The sequence below is a fragment of the Lithobates pipiens genome, unplaced genomic scaffold (genome assembly GCF_037356315.1).
Source record: "Lithobates pipiens isolate NorthernLeopardFrog02 unplaced genomic scaffold, aLitPip1_a1.2 Scaffold_13, whole genome shotgun sequence".
Lineage (NCBI taxonomy): Eukaryota > Metazoa > Chordata > Amphibia > Anura > Ranidae > Lithobates > Lithobates pipiens.
This window is the reverse complement of record NW_027507718.1, coordinates 516,177,221-516,201,990: the sequence shown is the minus strand read 5'-3', so window position 1 is coordinate 516,201,990 and position 24,770 is coordinate 516,177,221. Positions and strand designations below refer to the sequence as shown.

At 45.4% G+C, this 24,770-nt stretch overlaps 1 protein-coding gene across 1 annotated transcript in view; it reads left to right on the top strand.

Moving 5' to 3' along the window:
* The window catches only part of SFXN5 (sideroflexin 5), a 447,465-nt gene that overhangs the window by 225,503 nt on the left and 197,192 nt on the right, over positions 1–24,770 (top strand). The window contains exons 10-11 of the mRNA XM_077478081.1: positions 6,834–6,924; positions 22,190–22,305. Coding sequence (XP_077334207.1) covers positions 6,834–6,924; positions 22,190–22,305 — 207 coding nt within the window. The remainder of the gene's footprint in view (positions 1–6,833; positions 6,925–22,189; positions 22,306–24,770) is intronic.

The window sequence follows — 24,770 nt, the reverse complement described above, 5'->3', positions numbered from 1 at the left end:
TATGGCACTGTGTGCATGGTGCGGCACTGTGATGGGCACTGTGTGCATGGTGTGGCACTGTGATGGCACTGTGTGCATGGTGTGGCACTGTGATGGCACTGTGTGCATGGTGTGGCACTGTGATGAGCACTATGTGCATGGTGTGGCACTGTGATGGGCACTGTGTGCATGGTGCGGCACTGTGATGAGCACTGCATGCATGGTGTGGCACTGTCATTGCACTGCGTGCATGGTGTGGCACTGTCATTGCACTGCGTGCATGGTGTGGCACTGTGTGCATGGTGTGGCACTGTGTTGGCACTGTGTTGGCACTGTGTGCATGGTGTGGCACTGTGATGAGCACTATGTGCATGGTGTGGCACTGTGATGGGCACTGTGTGCATGGTGCGGCACTGTGATGGGCACTGTGTGCATGGTGCAGCACTGTGATGGCACTGTGTGCATGGTGCGGCACTATGATGGGCACTGTGTGCATGGTATGGCACTGTGTGCATGGTGTGGCACTGTGATGGGCACTGTGTGTATGGTGCTGCACTGTGATGAGCACTGTTTGCATGGTGCTGCACTGTGATGGGCACTGTGTGCATAGTGCTGCACTGTGATGGCACTGTGTGCATGGTGTGGCACTGTGATGGCACCGTGTGCATGGTGTGGCACTGTGATGGCACCGTGTGCATGGTGCGGCACTGTGATGGCACCGTGTGCATGGTGGGGCACTGTGATGGCACTGTGTGCATGGTGCGGCACTGTGATGGCACCGTGTTCATGGTGCGGCACTGTGATGGCACCGTGTGCATGGTGCGGCACTGTGATGGCACCGTGTGCATGGTGCGGCACTGTGATGGCACCGTGTGCATGGTGGGGCACTGTGATGAGCACTGTGTGCATGGTGCGGCACTGTGATGAGCACTGTGTGCATGGTGCTGCACTGTGATGGACACTGTGTGCATAGTGCGGCACTGTGATGGCACTGTGTGCATGGTGTGGCACATTGATGGCACTGTTTGCATGGTGTGGCACACTGATGGCACTGTGTGCATGGTGTGGCACTGTGATGAGTAGGGATGGCCGAACAGTTCGCCCGGCGGTCGTTTTGTGGCGAATTTCGGCTGTTCGCCGTCCGCCTGATCGGCGGACTATTGCCGCTGTTCGCCCGGCGGACTTCCGTGTTTTCTGTGTAAAAGAACTTTGACCTATGATGACACATCCATCATGGGGTACAGGACAGACAATTGAGACATTACAGCACATGGAAACTAGGACATTCCCCCTAACTTATAAATAGACCCAATCCGGCGGCCATTTTACATTCTTTCGTATGTCACTATAGGGAGAGGTTGCTGTGTGGAGCAGGGAGAGACTTCAGTGACCCAAATCGCTATCTATTAGGTCCACAAAAGTTCTTTTAAGGACTGGTATCATGGTATAGGTGTTAGGTGTAGTTCATGATATAGGTTTGAGGCACTGCTGTGCTAGTGATTGTTGCAGCAGCCTGTCTTTTGTCAGTGTAGAGAGAGGGACAGGACGCTGTGTGCCACAGGGACAGTCAGTTTAATCATCAGCTGTTACTATTAGGTCCACAAAAGTCCTTTTCAGGACTGGTATGGTAAAGTAGTACAGGATATAGTTTTGAATGCTATTCAAGTTATTGTTCCAGCAGCCTGTGTTTTGTCAGTTTAAATAGGGACAGGCAGGAAGCTGTGTGTAGCAGTGAGGGACAGTCAGTTTAATCAGTAGCTGTTACTATTAGGTCCACAAAGGTTCTTTTCAGGACTGGTATGGTAATAGGCTTGTACACGTATAATATTCTTTCTTCCAAATATTGAAAGAATATTATACTTGACTGCTGCTCTTCTGCTGCAGTAGTCCTTTATGAGTATAGGGACTGAGGTACAGTCTGCTAATCATTCACAACCTACTAGTTCCACAAAGGTCCTTTATAAGGACTGGTAAGGTATAGGGTACTACAGTACATAGGGTTGAGTGAGGTACAGTCTGCTATTCCTTAAGGACTGGTATAGGTCCACAATATATAGGGTTGAGGTGCACTACTGCTGACTGCTGCCCTTTTGCTGCAGCAGTCCTTTATCAGTATAGGGACTGAGGTACAGTCTGCTAATCCCTAGCTACTAGTTCCACAAAGGTCCTTAAGGACTGGTATAGGTGTACTATTTGGTGTGCAGTATATAGTTTTGTAATACACGTATAAAATACTTGCACATACTTGACTTCCTCCTGGGGCTGCTTATTATGAGGGGCTCCCACCATCCCTGTGCTGTGCTGACTTCCTCCTGGGGCTGTACCTCTGCTGTGCATATTATGAGGGGCTCCCACCATCCCTGTGCTATGCTCATTATAAGAGGCTCCCACTATCCCTGTGCTATGCTCATTATGAGGGGCTCCCACCATCCCTGTGTTATGCTGACTTCCTCCTGGGGCTGCTTACGGTGCAGGTGTCAGTGCTGTATATCACGGTGCTGGTGTGAGTGCTTTATGTCACGCTGCTGATGTCAGTGCTCTCTATCACGGTGCTGGTGTCAGTGCTGTATATCATGGTGCTGGTGTGAGTGCTTTATGTCACGCTGCTGATGTCAGTGCTCTCTATCATGGTGCTGGTGTCAGATGACTCTATCACGGTGCAGGTGTCATTGCTGTATGTCACGCTGCTGGTGATCATCTCCTGCACCCTCTTCTTTGCCTACCCTGGTCCCTGACCTTCCCTCTCTTCCATTGCCTTCATGCGCTCTATAGTCCTGAATTGTCATAACAATTTCACATATAAAAAAAGAATGCTTGTAGTTGTCGATCCCAGATTCACCTCATACATGTGTTATGTCATTGGCCATGTGGTGGAACTATGTTTGCACAGCTAATAATTATTTTGTGGCTGCAAATTTGACCTGTAGGTTTGCAAAGTCGCCTCCCATTGAAGTCAATGGGGCCCGCCGCGAACGTTATGGTTCGCGAACTATCGGCCGCGTTTGCGGTCCGCGTTCGTGAAACGTCCCGTCTGAAGTTCGTCCATCACTAGTGCATGGTGTGGCACTGTGATGGCACTCTGTGCATGGTGTGGCACTGTGATGGGCATTGTGTGCATCGTGCGGCACTGCGATGAGCACTGTGTGCATGGTGTAGCACTGTGTGCATGGTGTGGCACTGTGATGAGCACTATGTGCATGGTGTGGCACTGTGATGGGCATTGTGTGCATCGTGCGGCACTGTGATGGCACTGTGTGCATGGTGTGGTACTGTGATGCCACTGTGTGCATGGTGTGACATACGCCCAGCTGATGGAGCTACATGCAAGTAATGACTTTAAAGCTCCATCTCCGCTAGTGTGACTTGTCATGGTCCCATGACAAGTCACAGCCCATTGATTTTCAATGGCGCCGGCTCCCATCTATGCGACTTTGAAAAGGTGCCTGCACTACTTTGATGCAACTTTTGGTGCAACTTTGATCCAGTGTGTAAAGTTGGATCAAAGTCGCACTCTAAATCGCACAGCTTTGGAGTTGCACTAGTGGAAACGTAGCCTAAGGCTAGAGTGTGACTTTGATGCAACTTTGAGTGCAGCTTTGATCCAACTTTACCCTCTCTGGATCAAAGTCACATCAAAAGTTGCATCCAAGCATTGCAGATACCTTTTCAAAGTCGCATCGATGGGAACGGGCGCCATTGAAATCAATATGCTGTGACTTTTCCTGCGACTTTGTGTCCAGAGTTTTGCATGACAATTCATACTAATGGAAACCGAGCTTTAGTCGACGTTTCCACTATTGGGACCCCAAAGTTGCACGATTCAGAGTATGAGTTTGATGTGACTTTACACTCTCTGGATCACATTTTTTTCTTTTTACTACCCCCCCAAAGATTTCAGTTTGTACAGTTTATAGATCACATTATTACATCCCAGAAACCTGACATTTGACCAGGGGTGTGTAGACTTTTTATATCCACTGTAAATGTATAATAATGGTGTGAGACATTAGAGTGTCAGCTCCTCTGGTGAAGAGACTGATGGCTCGGTGTCCTCTGTAAATCACTAAGGTATATGTCAGGGCTATATAAATGTATAATAATAATCATAGTATAATTTTACTTTGTAGTATTGTATTATATTGTGCTGTACGATTCCATTGGGTTATGTCATATAAAGAGATTCTGGTGACGCCGGCGCGGCACAGAAACGGTTACAGGCGGCTGCTGTATTTATGTGTCTGATAGAATCCCCGGCCTCCTTGCACAACATACGCTCAGGTTATTTTTCACCGTCTCCTACGTGATGAAGCCCCTGTGGGTTTTCTAATCCCAGCTCCTTCTCCCCGATAATTGTCAGCAGAGCTCGGAGTCGGCGTGTTTGACAGCCTGTGAATGTGCTGTGACTGGCCATAATCACCGCCATCCTCTGCCTCTCTCCGGACCGGGGCTGCAAAGCTCCCTCCGCTGTGCGCTGACCTCACCACCCGCTTATTACTGCCGGACGGCCTTCTCTGCGCTGCTGGAGCCCTGTCACTGTGTCATTTCCTTCCGTCTCCCCAGAGCCAGAGACGCTTTTACCATCATGTGGTCGCTGCAGGACTGTGTTTAAAAATTCTGAGACTTTTTGTTATTTTTCTAAGTACGGTATATACTGTATGTGACTGTGAGCAAAATGGAGTAACTAAGAGTTGGAAACTCTGTCGAGTTTTTGCTGGGTCTGTAGCAATTTCCTTTGTGGTCACTGAGACAGGAAGTAAGCAAAATCTCTTCAATGGGGGCACAAATATTTCTCTTTTTTTTGTTTGTTTTTTAAGTAGAAGGTAAAGTGAGAATCTGAGTTTTTATTGCTCTGGGTACATGCATAAGGGCTCAGCCACAGCCGTACTGCCCTGGGCCTGATCAGGGTCTGGATTGGTGTTTGCAATCAGCTGAGGACAAGAAGTCTGTACAGATCAATGACAGGCTGATACTGTCCATGGCTGTTTACATGTATTCGTTCAAGGAGCAAATACATGCGCTTAGGGACAGTCAAGCGGCTCTGTGTGCAGACTCCAGGTCTCCAGTCTCTGACCACCTCCTGAAGTGTCCCCAGTCTCTGACCACCTCCTGAAGTATGTCCCCAGTCTCTGACCATCTCCTGTACCATGCCCCAAGTCCCTGACCATCTCCTGTAGCATGTCCCCAGTCTCTGACCATCTCCTGTACCATGCCCCAAGTCCCTGACCATCTCCTGTAGCATGTCCCCAGTCTGTGACCATCTCCTGTAGCGTGTCCCCAGTCTGTGACCATCTCCTGTAGCGTGTCCCCAGTCTGTGACCATCTCCTGTAGTGTGTCCCCAGTCTGTGACCATCTCCTGTAGCCTGTCCCCAGTCTCTGACCATCTCCTGTAGCATGTCCCCAGTCTCTGATCATCTCCTGTAGCGTGTCCCCAGTCTCTGACCATCTTCTGTAGTATGTCCCCAGTCTCTCACGATCTCCTGTAGTATGTCCCCAGTCTCAGATTTTCTCCTGTAGTTTGTCCTCAGTGTCTAACCATCTCCTGTAGTGTGTCCCCAGCCTCTGATCATCTGCTGTGGTATGTCCCCAGTCTCTGATCATCTCCTGTAGTATGTCCCCAGTCTCTGACCATCGCCTGTAGTATGTCCCCAGTCTCTGACCATCTCCTGTAGTATGTCCCCAGTCTCTGACCATCTCCTGTAGTGTGTCCCCAGTCTCTGACCATCTCCTGTAGTGTGTCCCCAGTCTCTGACCATCTCCTGTAGTGTGTCCCCAGTCTCTGACCATCTCCTGTAGCATGTCCCCAGTCTCTGACCATCTCCTGTAGTGTGTCCCCAGTCTCTGACCATCTCCTGTAGTGTGTCCCCAGTCTCTGACCATCTCCTGTAGTGTGTCCCCAGTCTCTGACCATCTCCTGTAGTGTGTCCCCAGTCTCTGACCATCTCCTGTAGTGTGTCCCCAGTCTCTGACCATCTCCTGTAGTGTGTCCCCAGTCTCTGACCATCTCCTGTAGTGTGTCCCCAGTCTCTGACCATCTCCTGTAGTGTGTCCCCAGTCTCTGACCATCTCCTGTAGTGTGTCCCCAGTCTCTGACCATCTCCTGTAGTGTGTCCCCAGTCTCTGACCATCTCCTGTAGTGTGTCCCCAGTCTCTGACCATCTCCTGTAGCATGTCCCCAGTCTCTGACCATCACCTGTAGCGTGTCCCCAGTCTCTGACCATCTCCTGTACCATGCCCCAAGTCCCTGACCATCTCCTGTAGCGTGTCCCCAGTCTCTGACCATCTCCTGTAGCGTGTCCCCAGTCTCTGACCATCTCCTGTAGCGTGTCCCCAGTCTCTGACCATCTCCTGTAGCGTGTCCCCAGTCTCTGACCATCTCCTGTAGCGTGTCCCCAGTCTCTGACCATCTCCTGTAGCGTGTCCCCAGTCTCTGACCATCTCCTGTAGCGTGTCCCCAGTCTCTGACCATCTCCTGTAGCGTGTCCCCAGTCTCTGACCATCTCCTGTAGCGTGTCCCCAGTCTCTGACCATCTCCTGTAGCGTGTCCCCAGTCTCTGACCATCTCCTGTAGTATGTCCCCAGTCTCTGACCATCTCCAATAACATTAGATATACAGACTATGTGTGGCCCCCTGTGGATGTCAGCGACCACAGTTGAAGTACCCTACAGTATATCTAGAACACTGCACTAAAGGGAGTCAAAGTTCAGTAACCCCCAACAACCAATCACCATTCGTGTTTCATTTTCCAGGCCTATCTGAGGAAAGGTGAATGTTTGTATCAGATGGCTGTATTGATTTACCGTTGCCTTTCCCCTCCTCTACATTAGAAGTTCATTTTCATCTATTTTCTTTCAGGTTGGCCTTAACGCTCTAGTCCAGAGAGCAAACAAATTCACCCCAGCTACAAGGCTCTTCATCCAGCGCTTTGTGCCCTTCCCGGCTGTAGGTGAGTCCCGGTGCTCTTTACACATTGCTCCTTGTCTGGTTTTATTATTAGAGGGTTTATACAAATATATAATGCTCTTATGTGTTTATTTGCTGGTGTCTAGTGCCCCCCTCTGATTGGATGTTTTCACCACTATTGACTGTTGTAGCTTTGAGTCTTTCTGTGATACTCACCTCCTCATTGGAGGAAGCAGCAAAGATGCTCCTATGAGTAACTCTGCTTTGTAACTCCTCGCTATACGCTACTTGTTCCCTACACTGCCCAGAATCCTCCCCTTTCCTCTCCTGGTGACATTCATGCTTGCTTTCCAATAATGGAATATATTTATAATGCATCGATTGTGATTTTCACCAAACATTCAGTACAGGTGTATATTTCTTCTGCATATCACATAAAGCTTGTGGCGCCACTTCAAGATCTCCCCGCCGCCAATCGGAACACAGGAGCAGGTGTCCAATTGCACCAATCCAAAAGTGTAGACATACCAGGAGACAGACGCCGCTGTTACCTGCCCTGATATGACCACCGTGTGTGTACGCGTGTTGCCTCAGCCAGCCCCACTCCAGCCACACCCCTGTCGTGTTTCTCCCCCGCTCACCGGGGCTTGGTTATAGAGGTCACGTAAATGGGGTGAAACGCGTTGGACCAGTCTTGAGCAGCATCTTTCTCCTGGTAAGTCTACACATTTCTGGTGCATATGTCTTCAATTACAGGGATTGATCAGTTTGCAGTGAATGTCACATTTACTGCTTGATAAACACGTCCCTAAAGTTGGTCATGCACGGTTATAATTTTGCCTGATTCCTGTGAATTGGCATAATGTGCAACCATGGGTGGCCCTGATGGTGCTGCTTGGCATGACAAACCTCGAACAAAACTTTACTGTTGGGTGCAAAATTGTCTGCTTATCAGCCAACCGGCCGCAGTCACTGCTCAGGTATCCTACAACGTCATCATTGACGCTTCCTGATGACGACGTAAAACGAAACGTATGTCGAGGCACATCCCGGTCACGCTGCTTCCAGTCATCGATTTCCAGGTTTCACAATACCACGGCGGTGGAGCGCACGCCAGTTACCGAGCGGAGGCAGGGAGGCTGCGGATCTCATCACTTGGTGGTCTAACACTATAACTATTGTTTTTAATAAACTATTTCACTATGGTCCCTCTTTATGTTTGTTTTATAACGGTATACATATGGCGGAGAGGGAGGATCTTAAAGGTTTCCAGCTACAGCTCCATTGGCAGACCAGCAAGCCCACATATATATATATAAACACACAGCCTGTTATGACCTTCTTTTTAACTAAAAGGGTCATGTCTATCTGGTGAGTTGGTAATTTACTCCCAATCCATCGGGTGATAAGATTTGCCTTGGTGACGGTGTATGGGTAAGATTCACAGCACTCAAAAAATGATTGATGAATTATTAATTGATTGATATATGAATTTATCACTAATATTTTTGATTCTATATTATTAGCACAATGCACTTTAACATATCCTGATTTATCACTAAATGTACATTATTTTATTTTGATGGCTTTTTATTAGCGCCCCCCCCCCCCCCCCTAATCACGCCAACATTTAAGTTAGCACTTTGCACTTTCAGGGGAGCAGTTTTAAATGTAATTCAATTTAGCACCTTTTTTATAGCGCAAGGTTTCCAGCACAATCACAAAAGTATTGGGACACCTGCCTTTACACACACATGAACTTTAATGGCATCCCAGTGTTGGTCTGTAGGGTTCAATATTGAGTTGCCCCACCCTTTTCAGCTAAAACAGCTTCAACTCTTCTGGGAAGGCCGTCCACAAGGTTTAGGAGTGTGTCTATGGGATTGTTTGACCATTCTTCCAGAAGTGTATTTGTGAAGTCAGGCACTGATGTTGGACGAGAAGGCCTGGCTTGCAGTCTCCGCTCTAATTCTTTCCAAAGGTGTTCTATCGGGTTGAGGTCAGGACTCTGTGCAGGCCAGGTTCCTCTACCCCCAAACTTGCTCATCCTTGTCTTTATGGACCTTGCTTTGTGCACTGGTGCGCAGTCATGTTGGAACAGGAAGGGGCCGTCCCCAAACTGTTCCCACAAGATTGGGAGAATGAAATTGTCCAAAATGTCTTGGTATGCTGACGCCTTAAGAGTTCCCTTCACTGGATCTAAGGGGCCAACCCAACCCCTGATAAACAACCCCACACTATAACCCCCTCTCCACCAAATGATTTGGACCAGTGCACAAAGAAAGGTCCAACCCGTCACCATTTTTCTAGATAAATATATTTCTAAAGATGCTATTGACATGAAATTTTCACCACATGTCGGTAACAACCCATGCAATCCATACATACAAAGAAACAAAAACAAATACATTCAGAAATTAGGTTATGTGTAATAAAATGGAATGACACCGATAAAAAGTATTGAACATATGAAGAAAAGCTGGTGCAAAAAGACATGGAAAGCCAAGACGCCAGCTGAAATCTATCAGTAATTAGAAAGCAGCCCTGCCCCAAATTAATATCAGCGGGTTCAATCTCTCAACTGATGGCCTATAATTACCAAGGTGTAGCACAAGAAACATCTCACGATGGGTAAGGCCGGGTTCACACTATACTACATGACAGTAGTACGACTTTCATCCTACTTTGCTCTGCGACATCAGTCCTATATTGGTCCTACAATGGTCCTACATCCATCCGACGTCCATGAAGAGGATACTACTTTGAGATCCCAATGTCGGAGCGTTTGTTGTACCATTGTGAACCCGGCCTAAAAGCAAAGTGCTCTCTGAAGACCTTTGTGGCCAGGTGCTCCTCACTAGATTCATGACAGAGGAGTGAAAATAATTTTCAGAAGAGTTGTCCAAGAGCCAAGGACCACTTGTGGGGAGCTTCAGAAAGACCTGGAATCAGCAGGTACAATTGTTTCGAAGAAACCAATAAGCATTGCTGAAGAAAAAGCACGTTGAAGCGCGTTTAACCACTTGCCGCCCGCCCTATAACAGAAACAAAGCGGCAAAGTGGTTTCAAAATCCTGACTGGATGTCATATGACGTGATCAGGATTTTGAGCCGCTGCGCACCCCCAGGGGCACGCATCGCGGTGATCGTTGTTGCGGGGTGTCAGACTGACACCCCGCAACAACGATCTTGGTAAAGAGTCTCCGACGGAGACTCTTTACCACGTGATCATCCGTGTCCAATCACGGCTGATCACAGTGTAAATAGGAAGAGCCGGTGATCGGCTTTTCCTCACTCGCGTCTGTCAGACGCGAGTAGAGGAGAGCCGATCGGTTGCTCCTCTGACAGGGGGGGGTCTGTGCTGATCGATTATTGAATGAATGAGTGACTTGTATAGTGCTACCTATGCGAACTGAATCGCCTCAGGGCGCTTTCTTGCCACAGGTGTCCATCTGCAGCTTTTATGCGGTCCTTTAACCTGTAGGGTTACATATATATACACATATTATAGCCAATTTTTTTGGACAGGGTCTAATTAACCTACCAGCATGTCTTTGGATTGTGGGAGGAAACCGGAGTACCCGGAGGAAAACCCACGCAGGCACAGGGAGAACATGCAAACTCCAGGCAGATAGTGTTGTGGTCGGGATTTGAACCAGCAACCCTATCGCTGCTAGGTGAAAGTGCTAACCATTACACCACTGTGCTGCATTATTATTATTAGCACAGCCCCCCCCGAGGATGCCCACACTGGACCACCAGGGACCCCACCAGACCACCAGGGATTCCAGTCAGTGCCCACAATGGATGCCAATCAGTGCCCACAATGGGCATTACTGATTGGCATGCATTATTGTTTGGCACTGATTGGCATCCATCAGTACAGTATATTACAATACAGTGCCGCCTATCAGTGCCCATCCGTGCCGCCTATCAGTGCCCACCCGTGCCCATCTGTGCCGCCTATCCATGCCCATCCATGCCGCCTATCCATTCCAATCCGTGCCAGCTATCAGTGCCAATTTGTTCCACCTATTAGTGCCCATCCGTGTCGCCCATCAGTGCCACCTATCAGTGCCCATCAGTGACGCCTATCAGTGCCACATATCAGTGTCCATCAATACCACCTCATCAGTGCCACTTCATTGGTGCCACCTCATCAGTGCCCATCAGTGCTGCCTTATCAGTGTCCTTCAGTGTAGCCCCATCAGTGAAGGAGAAAACGTACTTATTTACAAAGTTTTGAAACTGAAACAAAAAAAACATATTTTTTTCAAAATTTTCGGTCTTTTTTTATTTGTTTAGCAAAAAATGAAAACCGTAGAGGTGATAAAATACCACCAAAAGAAAGCTCTATTTATGGGAAAAAAAATAATAAAAATTTCATTTGGGTACAGTGTAGCATGACCGCGCAATTGTTATTCAAAGTGCGACAGTGCTGAAAGCTCAAAATTGGTCTGGGCAGGAAGGTGTTGAAGTGATTAAAGTTTGCTGCACAACATTTAGACAAGCCTGTGAAATACTTGGAGAATATATTGTGGTCAGATGAGACCAAAATGTCACTTTTTGGATGTCATAATACACACTATGTTTGGAGGTCAAATGGCACAGCACAACACCCCAATACCAACAGTGAGGTTTGTCGGTGGGAACATCACGGTGTGGGGCTGTTTTACAGCATTCAGTACTTGTAAACTTCATATCATTGAAGGAAGGATGAATGGAAAAATTTACCAAGACATTCTTGATAAAAATCTACAGCCATGTACCAGGATGATGAAGCTGAAACGAGGGAGGACATTTCAGCAAGACAATGATCCCAAACACAAAGCCAAGGAAACTCTCAATTGGGTTCAGGCCATGTTCACACCATGATGCAGAGACGTCAGTTTTTCTGCACATGTTCTGCAAGGGCACATAAAAAACAATTGTTCTCTATGTGCCCTCTTCACACCACAACACGTATCACATGCAGGTTTTTTTTTCTGCACGGGAAAAAACTGACATGACCTCAACGTTGGTGTGAATAGGGCACATAGCTGACGTGCAAGGAAACTGATGTTGGTTTTCTCATCAGTTTTCATGCACGTATTGTGTGAACGAGCCCTTAAAGAAAATAAAGCTGCTACCGTGTTTCCCCCGAAAATAAGACCTACCCTGAAAATAAGACATAGGGCTGAAATATAAGCCCTAGTTTAAAATGCTTGTAAAATCCAATAATCCACTCTATTACAGTAGTATATAATGTACAATGTGTGTGTTTCTGTAATATAATTGTGGGGAAGAGAGCTCCGGCGGGTCACAGAAGCGCAGAGTGGTGCTATAATGAAGGTATTTGGCACAATTATATTACAGAAACACATACAGTGTAGATACTACTGTAATAGAGTGGATTATAGGATTTTACAAGCATTTTAACTCGGTTCACACTGGGGATTCCTGTCAGGCAGGGAGAGAAAGGGGGAGAAAAGACGGCACATTACATGGTAAGACCTACCCTGAAAATAAGCCCTACTGTGTATTTTACTGACAAAATTAATATAAGACTCGGGCTTATTTTAGGGAAAACATGGTAGAATAGCCCAGCCAGTCACCTGACTTGAATCCAATAGAAAGTCAATGGCAAGAACTAAAGATCAGAGCACATAGAAGAGGCCCACGGAACCTTCAAGGTTTGTGTGGAAGAATGGGTCAAAATCACACCTGAGCCACGCATGCAATTCGTTTCTCCATACAGGAGGTATCTTGTGTGAAGCTGTCATTACCAACAAAGGATTTTCTACAAAGTATTAAATACATTTCCGTTAGCGTGTTCAATACTTTTTCCCTGTGTCATTCCATTTTATTACACTTAAAGCGGGATTCCACCCTAAAGTGGAACCTCCGCTGATCGGATCCCTCCCCCCCTCCGGTGTCACCTTTCAGGGGGGAGGGGGGTGGAGATACCTGTCAAAGACAGGTATTTTCACCCACTTCTGGGCATAGACTCCCGTGGGAGTCTACGCCATTTCCTGCCCTGCCGCGCTGTCTGCTGGGACACACACGGGTCCCAGTAACAGCGCGGAGATTTCCTATTGCTTCAGAAATTTCCTACTGCGTGACGCGACTCGCGCATGCGCAGTAGGGAACCGGGAAGTGAAGCCGATTCGCTTCACTTCCTGATTCCCTCACCTAGAATGGTGGCGGCAGCAGCCGAGAGCCGAGCGATCGATCGGCATCGCTGGAACCCGGGACAGGTGAGTGTCCATTTATTAAAAGTCAGCAGCTGTAGTATTTATAGCTGCTGGCTTTTAATATTTTTTTTTTGGTGGAATCCCTCTTTAACTTAATTTCTGAACGTATTTGTTTTGGTTTCTTTGTATGTATGGATTGTTAACGACATGTGGTGAAAATGTCATGTCAGTAGTATATATACTGTATATATAAAGTGAATTTTTTCTTGTATTTATATAGTTGTGGCCTATTTCTCTATGCATTACTGAATGCATTGAGACATTCACACCAGTCTGTGCTCCTGAGGAGCTTACACTCTAATGTCCGCACCATTGGCATACATGTCTGCACAGACATACTTCAAAGCTGGCCATACCCAGTGGGCTGAACAAGTAAAATTCATAGATTCTCTCAACCACCCTCAACAGCACGGATGGCGGAATATCGCACTGCCAATATCTGCCAATAACTGTTGTCAGAATCCTGAACATTTTTTTTTATAAATTCTTTTTATTATTTTCAAAAAATAAAGGTTTACAAAACAGAGCCTTTTGGGCATTCCCGGGCTCACTTAACATAAAACAAGAAAACAGTAGGTAAGGCATTACAACCTAACTAATCCTGAACATTTTAACTGCAGCTGATCAGCTGTTGTGCCGGATGGTGTTGGCGGGACCACCCAAGGAAATTTGAGCCTTCTGTGGCCAGCTTTGGTCTTCCAACGCTGTTTTTGAATTTTGAGGTGAAATTTTAACACCTTGAAGAAAACCCTGGCAAACACCGTTGGCAGAATCCTGAACATGTTAACTGCAGCTGATCAGCTGTTGTGCCAGATGGCGTTGGCGGGGCCACCCAAGGAAATTCAAGCCCTCTGTGGCCAGCTTTGGTCTTCCAACGCTGTTTTTGAATTTTGAGTTGGAATTGGAACAACCTGGAGGAAAACCCCACAAAAAAAAGGCAGAAGTGACTGTGCAAACTCTATGCAGGCTGTTTCCTTTCCAAGATCTGAACTCAGAACATCGGCTCTGCTGGGCGAAAGTGTTTGTCTACTGGCTGTGCGGTACAACTATGGCAGGGGTGATTGTGCTAGCACATAGACATGGTAAGCTTGGCCTTTCCTCACCATGTCTTCCTCTATTACCGGCATTGACCCAACATAGGCACCCAGCAACAGTCAGCTCGGCAGAAAAGCTGCACTTCACCCATTAGTGACTGTTTGTGTTGTAACTTGCCTACTTGTTAGAGGGATGATGATGAAGACTCACCTCTAATTACCATTTTCTCTCTTCTATAGCTTAGGGGATTGTGGTAAACAGATTATTAGATTCACAGAGAAATCCCCCGGGATTAGTTAATACACCAACATTGTTTTCTTAAATGTGAAGCTCTCGCATAATTAATAAATTGATCTTTCACTATAGTATAGGAAAACGAGCATCCAACTGCAAGACAAAAGAATCCCTTACTATCCTAATGTGTATGGACGTGTTGGTTTTGTTCTGGATTTTTTTTGTTTTTTTAAGTTAGTAGAGGGGTATTCTGTGTGTCTTGGGCTATACATTGTAGACAGCTCAATCTTATATATGTTGGCACAATGGTTCCTTTCTCTTCACCCCCTTTCCTTTTTCCTTATCTCCTTCACTCCATAGCTTTTTTTTCTCCACTCATCTTCACTCCTTTCTATTTCTTTTTACTTCCTTCCCTTTCTCTTCACCCCATTCCTTTTCTCTTCACCTCCTTTCCTCTCTCCTCTTCACCACCTTTCCTTTTTCTTTTCTTCACCTCCTGCCCTTACCTTTACTTCTCCACTTCTTCTCTTCACCCCAGGGTTCTGATTAAGCATCTGTGACGTAAAACGCGTTAACAACCATGCTCCCTCTGTACTGTGCTTTTGAGTAGATACTGTCTGTGAAATTAAGACGTCAGAGGTTTAATTATTAGGTGGGTGGGTGGTCTCCCACTCTTGGTGATTCTGGCAAGAAACTGGACCTACACCCAACTTTTTTGCAGTGGTGGCATGAGCATTTTTCTCCCAAGCTTTCTTTTTAGCCCCTTCCCTTTCTTTTCAATCCCATTCTCTTCATCATCTTTCATTTTTTTTCTTTTCTCCCTTGTCTTTCTCTTCACCACCTTCCCTTTCTCTTCTCCCTTTCTGTTTACTTCTTTCTCTTGACTCCCTTCTCTCCACTCCCTTCAATTTCTCTTCACGCCTTTCCTCTTAATTTCCTTCTTTTTTTCTTCATATCTTTCCTTTTCTCTTCACTCCATTCCCTTCCTTCACCCACTTCTCTTTTTTTCTTTACTCCCTTCCCTTTTTCTTTCTTTTTTTTCCACCCCTTGCCTAAATTCCAATAAACTCCCCTCCTTCCTTTTGATTTCCCTCCCTTCTCTTCATCCTCTTCTTTTTTCTCCTCAGTCTCTTCCCTTTCTCTTTACTTAACTTTTTTTTCCCCCTTTCCTTTCTCTTTAACCTTTTCCCTTTCTTTTCCACCCTTCCCTTTTTTCTCACTCCCTCCCTTTTCTCTATATCCCCTTTCCAATTGTTTCACCCCCTCTATCTACATTCCCTTCCTAGTCTCTTTACCCCCTTCCCTTTATTTTTTTACCCTTTTCTCAATCTCTTCCACCCTTTTCGTTCTCACTCCCTTCCCCTTTTCTTTACTGCCTTCCTTTTTTGTTTTATCCCTTTTTGTTTATTTTCACTCCTTTTTCTCTTTGCACCCCTTCCATTTCTTTTCCACTTTCCTTTTGTTTTTGCCCCCTTCCCTTTCTCTTCATACCCTGCATTTCCTCTTCACTGCCTTCCCTTTCTCGTCGTCCTTTTTTTTTCTATTCATTTCCTTCCTTTCCTTCTCTCCCCTTTCCTTTTCTCTTCATCCCCTTCCCGTTCTATTCATTCCCTTCCCATTCTATTTTTTCCCCAGTTCTATCTATTCCCTTCCCATTCTATCAATTCCCTTCCCGTTCTATTTGTTCCCTTCCAGTTCTATTCATTCCCTTTCCTTTCTCTATACTCTTTCCCTTTCTATTCATTTTCTTCCCTTTCTCTTGATTCCCTTCTTTCTCTTTACCCCTTCCATCTGTATTTATTCCCTTCCCTTTCTATTAATTTCCTTCTCTTTCTATTCATTCCCTTCCCTTTCTCGTTATCTCTTCCATTTCTCTTCATTCCCTTCCCTTTCTATTCATTCCCTTACCTTTCTCTTTGCTCCTTCCCTTTCTATTCATTCTTTTCCCTTTCTATTTATTCCTTTCCCTTTCTCTTTACCCCATTCCCTTTTTATTAATTTCCTTCCCTTTCTCTTCATTCCCTTCCTCTTCATTCCCTTCCCTTTCTCCTTTTCTCTTTACCTCTTCCCTTTCTCTTCATTCCCTTCCCTCTCTAGTCAGTCCCTTCTATTTCTTTTTCTCTACCTTATCTTTCTCTTCACTTTCCTTTCCTTTCCCTTCACTCATCCCCCCAATACCCTTTCTCTTCTCCCGTTTCCCCTTCCCTTTCTCTTTTCTCCTAGCTTTGTCTTCTCTTTAAATCTGCATAAGCCGCATTTTGTTTTTTTTATTGATTTCTTTGAATCTTGTCCCAGTTCTTCATCCGGTTTCTTCCATAATCTCAGTAGGATTCTGATTTGATGATTGCTCCGATCCATATCAACCGATCCAATTTCATTGTATTGAAGTGAGTTCTATTGGAGGCTGTAGGTCACGGTCCGGAACCTTCCCATCTCAGCACACAGTCTGTACCCCTGATGGTGGAGATGGGCGCCCCCCTCGTATACGAGACACTTTGGACGATGACTATCTGACGTTTTCTATTCATTGGACGGTCTCCTGCAGGCCCTGCGTAGTGAACAGCTGTATTTAGGATAAATACATGTTTATGAATTGGAGAAAAACATTCGGTAGAGACGGAGCCATCTGCCCACTCCCTCCATATCCCCTTCCCCCTACAGCGTGGAATCTGGTCCACGCACCAAGAGGCCACCGACGGGCATATGTTACCCATCACCTAACATTCAGACCTGTTAACCATTGCACACTCGTATATAGGAGCCTGGTATAGGAGCCTGGCATAAGAGCCTGGGATATGATCCTGGTATAGGAGCCTGGCATAGGAGCCTGGTATAGGAGCCTGGTATGGGTTCAATGAGGAAGCACCTTTTGTAAAGGGGATTCTTATGCTGTACAAATAAATGTGCGTTTTATAAACGATTCATATTTTTATTATTACTTTTTTTTTTTTTTTTTACTGCCTGACCTAAGTATTCAGTTCCAGCATATTCTGCAGCGGTGTACACAGACCCGTTCACATCAATCTTTGCGCCAGAGGAGCTTACGCTCTATGTCCTACCACAAGCACACTATTATTATATATTTCTATAGCTCTGATACATACCGTACTGCTGTACAGAGAACACTGAGCCATTCACAATAGTATCTGTACCAGAGGAGCTTACACTTTAATGTCACAACCATTGTCACACACTGTTATTATTATTAATAATAATAAACTTTTATATAGCTCTGTCATATTCCAAATCGAAGTACAGAGAACACTGAGCCATTCATATCAGTATCTGTACCAGAGGAGCTTACACTCTAATGTCACAACTAGGGCTGGGGAAAAAAACTATTGAAGTCTTGAATCGATTTGAGAGGTCAAATCGATTCAAAATTTAAGCAAATCGATTTTTTTTGTTTGTTTGTTTTATTTCACCGCCGCACCGGTTCTGAGGAGATGCGGACAGGAGTTTTTAGGTGAGGCCGCGGCTTTGACCTAGTCCGCGCATCTGGCCTCGCGGACTAGGCGGAAGCCGTGGCCTCGCCTAAAAGCTCCTGTCCACAGCTCCTTGGGACCTGTGCGGTGTCCATAAAAAAAAAAAAAAAAAAAAAAAAACTTGATTCGAATCGTGAATTTCGTTTTTTTTTTTTTTTTTAATTGCAGTTTTTTTTTTTTTAGAAAATCGCCCAGCTCTAGTCACAACCATTGCCACACAATGTTGTTGTTATTATCAATAATAATAATAACAATAATAATAATAATATTAACCTTTTATATAGCTCTGACATAGGATGTAGAGTTGCATAGAGACCACTGAGCCAGTTCTATCAGTCTTTGCACCAGAGGAGCTTACACTCTAATGTCCAACCACTATCACATACTAGTATTATATATTTATATAGCTCTGATATATACTGTAGTGCTGTACTGAGAATATTGAGCCAGTCACATCACTCTCTACACTAGAGGACCTTACACTCAAATGTCCCCCCCCCGGTCCTACTCTATTGTTTTACAATTCTATAGCTCTGACATATACCACAGTGTTGTACAGAGAACACTGAGCCATTTACGCTAGTCTTTGCACCTAGGGTGCCTACACTAATGTCCCACCACATTTACACACTATTATTATTATATATTTATATAGCTGTCACATATACCATAGTGCTTTACAAAGAGCACCGACCAGAGGTGCTTACACTCCAATGTCCCACCCACTATTTTTATTATGTAATTATATAGCTCTGACATATACCGCAGTGCTGTACAGAGAACACTGAGCCAGTGATATCAATCTCGCACCAGAGGAGCTTACACTCTAATGTCCTCCCACAAACTCACACTATTATCATATATTTATATAACTCTGACATATACCGTAGTGCTGTACAAAGAACACTGACCAGTCACTTCAATCTGTTCACCAGAAGAGCTTACATTCTGATGCCCCACCCACTGTTATTATATAATAATATAGCTCTGACATATACCACAGTGCTGTACAGAGAGCACTGAGCCGGTGACATCAATCTCGCACCAGAGGAGCTTACACTCTAATGTCCCACCACAGACACACACTATTATTATTATTATTATTATTACGGTATACATTTATATAGCTCTGACATATACTGTAGTGCTGTACAATGAACACTAGTGTTTAAGCTCCTCTGGAGACTGGTCAGTGTTCTCTGTACAGCACTATAGTATATATCAGAGCTATATAAATGTATAATAATAATAGTGTGTGTCTGTGGTGGGACATTAGTGTGTAAGCTCCTCTGGAGACTGGTCAATGTCCCTCCACAGACACACACTATTAATATTCTATATTTATATAGCTCTGACATATACTGTAGTGCTGTACAATGAACACTGACCAGTCTCCAGAGGAGCTTACAGTCTAATGTCCCACCACAGACACACACTATTAATATTCTATATTTATATAACTCGGACATATTCTGCAATGCTGTACACAGAACACTGAGCCATTTACACAAGTCTTTGCACCTAGGGAGCTTACACTGTAATGGCCCACCACGCTCACACACTATAATTTATTATACATTCATAAAGCGCTGACATATACCACAGTGCTGTACAGAGAACACTGACCAGTCACTTCAGTCTGTGCACCAGAGGAGCTTGCACTCTAATGTCCCACCCTCTTGCGCAAAAGAAACATATACTCCAATGACCTTGCCACATTTGCACACTATTATTGCTCTGATGTATATCACAGTGCTATCCAGAGGGCATTAAATCATTCATATTAGTCTTTGCACCAGAAGAGCTTACACTCTAATGCCTCATCCAGTCACAATAATATTATTAGGAAAGGTTATGTGTAGACTGGAGTTTGCAGGCACCACTACAGCTCACTCACATAAGAGGCAGCAAGTGCATGTAGCCCAATACCGATAAGATTGCACCCAGTCTCCGACTTTCCTTCAAAAGCAATGAAATAAATACCTCCATCAGAAGCTTCTGATGGAAGCTGCAGATCATGTCTTAGGGACTATTACCTTTCGGGGATGCCCACGCCAACCAGAACCAAAACCAGTACCCAGCCAGTGTCAGAGGCCGACTTCTTCAATCGAATACTTCTCACACAGGTGCTCATCTCTGTGACTGATCAAGTTTCGACTTTAAAGATTGTTGGGGGGGGGGGGGATAAAATGAAAAATCAGCAGATTCTGAGCCACGTTGTGTTCTAAGGCTGAAGGTAACGTGTGTCTGTCTCCAGACCCATTAATGTTTTCAGCAATATGGCTTTTCCTTCGCAATGACGGTGATTACAGCACGGAACAATCTGTTTCCCATTTGATTGTCTGGGGTCAGCCAAACATATTGTTCTGTGCAGCTGAAAAGTGACTAAGCTAGAGTCGGAGTCTGCCTAATCTGTATAGAACGCGTGCAGTGCAAGCCACTATTAAAGAGAACCTTCCTTCGTTTTAAAGAGGCCCTTTCCCCTTCAAAGTGACAATGTCTACAAAGGCAGTGACCCTCTAGACCAGTGATGGCGAACCTTGGCACCCCAGATGTTTTGGAACTACATTTTCCATGATGCTCAGCTACACTGCAGAATGCATGAGCATCATGGGAAATGTAGTTCCAAAACATCTGGGGCGCCAAGGTTTGCCATCACTGGTCTAGACTCACTTTACCGGCATTTACTGGCTTCTTGCTCCCTCGCAGGTGTCGGTGATTTGGCGGAGTGGCGGCATCAGTCTCCCGGTGATATGACGGTGCTCAGGCCTAGCAGTTGGCTGCTAGACCCAAGCATGGTCACCAGGGAGGGCATCTTATGCTTCTCCATACCTAGACATTCAGGATATTATCACCAGCAGTTGAGGAGGAAAAAGTGGTTGGAGTGCGCTGGTGTGGTAGATACTTGTTTGGGCAAGGTGAAATGCCCAAACAAGTATCTACCACACCATAAATGCCATAAGTGAACATCCAGACCTCACAAGAAGTCCACTATTGCCTTTATTACTCTAAAAGGACCCTTATGGGCTCCTCTCTGATGTAATGTCACCAGGCCCTAACTCATAATTGATGGCTAAGCAAGTGCCACCTTCTGTCTAGTTAGATTGGTCTACTGCAGGGTTCTCCAGACTTTCCATGCAAAGGGCTAGTTTACTGTCCTTCAGGCTTTAGGGGGCCACACCGTGGCCAGTAGGAGTAGAGAATATCCTGGCATTGGCGCCCCATCATTGGTTTTAATGGGAGAAATAGTGTCCCTTTGTTGGTATCAATTGGAAGAATAGTGCCCCACTGATGGTGTCAGTAGGAGGAATAGTGCCCCATCATTGCTGTGAGTTGGTGGAATAGTGCCCCAAGGGCCAGATAAAGGCAAGCAAAGGGCCACATTCGGTCTTCCGGGCCGTAGTTTGAAGAACACTGGTCTTTTGCAGTGGTTTACAAACTGTGGCCTGAGGGCCGGATATGGCTCTTTGCTTGCCTTTATGTGGCCCTTGGCATACCTCCTGACACCAACAATGGGGCTCATTTGGAACATTTGGAACATTGGTAGACCGGTTTCACATGGATAACTCATGTTTGTTGTGAACAAGCACGAGCTATCCGTGTGAAGCCAGTCTACCAATGTTCCTGTAATGTCCTGTCTACGTCCTTTTTTGGCACTTTGACAATAAAGTAACTATTCTACAGAAGTTCTTCCATCCATGGTGTGCGACCAATTTTCTTTTTCTTCAGGCCTAATTGTATTTCTTTGTATATCTCCATCTCCTGTCTGAACAATGTTTATAAACACTGTGCAGTGTCAGGTGTCCTTTTTTGACAGCAGCAGCTGTTCCATTTACGCAGCAACTCTCTGCTGTCATTCTGACAGCGAGGAAACGCTTGCGGGGGGGGGGAGGGGGGTATAAGAGCAAGGCATATTGTGTACGTCAGTGAAGTTTTTCAGGCATGTGTGGGGCACGTCCAGTGTCTGTTGTTTTGAAATCTTTCTCTCAAGCTCAGCGGGCTAAGAGGAGGTGCCGGAGCTGTAAAACAAACGGGGCTGCATTTTGTAGACTTTGAGTTAGGGCAATTGGGTAACAGCAATAATTGTTACATTTTGTCATTGTAGAAGTGTATTTGTGCCAACAAAGTGTGTGCCAAACGATAAATCCGCCACACAGAGTGCAAGCAATCAGCTTTCAAACGTTCTATCCTAAGGCAGTGAATGCGTACTGTGTGTCCTCGGCTCTCCCTCCATTCTCCATTGTGCCAGGCTCTGGATGTGGGTCATATGTCTCATCCTTGCTGTCACAGTGACTAATGTGTGTCTGTTTTGTCTTTTGCAGCCAGTGCCAATGTTTGTAACGTGGTGTTAATGAGACACAGCGAGCTGGAAGAGGGCATCGACGTGCTGGACAGCAGCGGACAGATCGTCGGCTCATCGCGGATAGCTGCCAAACACGTGCGTGGGTTTTTGTTATGTTTTGTTGTTTTTTGCCCCCCAAAATGCTGTATCATGTGACATACGATTGTCCGATATAAAAGAGGATGTACCCATTGTTGTTACAATCGCCTTAAAGGAAACCTGGGTAAAAAAAAATAAGAGGGCACAGCCAGAGCCGTCCACTGCTTCTAAAAATACTAGTTGGGATGACGGTCTGCTTGGCTTAATTCTGAAATGTGGGGAAGCTAGAGACCTACAGTGCCTTGCGAAAGTATTCGCCCCCCCCTTGAACTTTTCAACCTTTTGCCACATTTCAGGCTTCAAACATTTTTATTTTTTGTGAAGAATCACCAACAAGTGGGACACAATTGTGAAGTGGAACGAAATCTATTGGATTTTTGAAACTTTTTTAACTAATAAAAAAATGAAAAGTGGGGCGTGCAAAATTATTCGGCCCCCTTGCGTTAATACTTTGTAGAGCCACCTTTTGCTCCGATTACAGCTGCAAGTCGCTTGGGGTATGTCTCTATCAGTTTTGCACATCGAGAGACTGAAATTCTTGCCCATTCTTCCTTGCAAAACAGCTCGAGCTCAGTGAGGTTGGATGGAGAGCGTTTGTGAACAGCAGTTTTCAGCTCTTTCCACAGATTCTCGATTGGATTCAGGTCTGGGCTTTGACTTGGCCATTCTAACACCTGGATACGTTTATTTGTGAACCATTCCTTTGTAGATTTTGCTGTATGTTTGGGATCATTGTCTTGTTGGAAGATAAATCTCCGTCCCAGTTTCAGGTCTTTTGCAGACTCCAACAGGTTTTCATCCAGAATGGTCCTGTATTTGGCTGCATCCATCTTCCCCTCAATTTTAACCATCTTCCCTGTCCCTGCTGAAGAAAAGCAGGCCCAAACCATGATGCTGCCACCACCATGTTTGACAGTGGGGATGGTGTGTTGAGGGTGATGAGCTGTGTTGCTTTTACGCCAAACATATCGTTTTGCATTGTGGGCAAAAAGTTGGATTTTGGTTTCATCTGACCAGAGCACCTTCTTCCACATGTTTGGTGTGTCTCCCAGGTGGCTTGTGGCAAACTTTAGACAAGACTTTTTATGGATATCTTTGAGAAATGGCTTTCTTCTTGCCACTCTTCCATAAAGGCCAGATTTGTGCAGTGTACGATTGATTGTTGTCCTATGGACAGACTCTCCCACCTCAGCTGTAGTTCTCTGCAGTTCATCCAGAGTGATCATGGGCCTCTTGGCTGCATCTCTGATCAGTCTTCTCCTTGTCTGAGCTGAAAGTTTAGAGGGACGGCCAGGTCTTGGTAGATTTGCAGTGGTCTGATACTCCTTCCATTTCAAAATGATCGCTTGCACAATGCTCCTTTGGATGTTTAAAGCTTGGGAAATCTTTTTGTATCCAAATCCGGCTTTAAACTTCTCCACAACAGTATTACGGACCTGCCTGGTGTGTTCCTTGGTCTTCATGATGCTTTCTGTGCTTTCAACAGAACCCTGAGACTATCACAGAGCAGGTGCATTTATACAGAGACTTGATTACACATAGGTGGGTTCTATTTATCACCATCAGTCATTTAGGACAACATTGGATCATTCAGAGATCCTCGCTGAACTTCTGGAGTGAGTTTGCTGCACTGAAAGTAAAGGGGCCGAATAATTTTGCACGCACCACTTTTCAGTTTTTTATTTGCTAAAAAAGTTTAAATTATCCAATAGATTTCGTTCCATTTCACAATTGTGTCCCACTTGTTGGTGATTCTTCACAAAAAATGTAAATGTTATATCTTTATGTTTGAAGCCCGAAATGTGGCAAAAGGTTGAAAAGTTCAAGGGGGCCGAATACTTTTGCAAGGCACTGTATATCCAAGTGAAACACAATCAGAGAGGAGCACAGAGGAGGCTTCTCATAAAGGAAATAGCAGGTATTGTGTGTCAGCTCATAGGCAAGACTTTTTATACAGGTTCTCTTTAAGATTCTAAAGCAGTCCATTTTTTTTTTATATACTCATATATACTTTTTTTTTATATACTCACCGCTTACCTCTCAAGTGCCTGGTCCTCTGTCTGGAACTTTTGGATTTAACATGGCGTGTCGGCACCATGACCTATCGGGAGACTATTCTCCTGATTGACACCACCATTAAATTGAGAAGCAAGCAGTGTGTCTATACCATATATGTCAAACACAAGACTCGGGGGCTGAATTCGGTCCGTTATGCCATGTCGTGTGGCCCTCACACCCAGTTTTTCAGCTGGGATTTGGCAGAACTCCATTTCACCACATGAGGCTCTCACCCTATGCTCCCCGCTTTTCCTTGTCACTTGTAAACATTGAAGCCTTCTCAGTCTAAAAGGATAGCTTTGTTCTTGGTGACTCATGGCTCTGACAGATCCCTGCAGGGTGCTCACAGTGGGGCATGGTGGGGAGAGACTCCAGAATCTGATCTCACTGACAGAATGATCTCC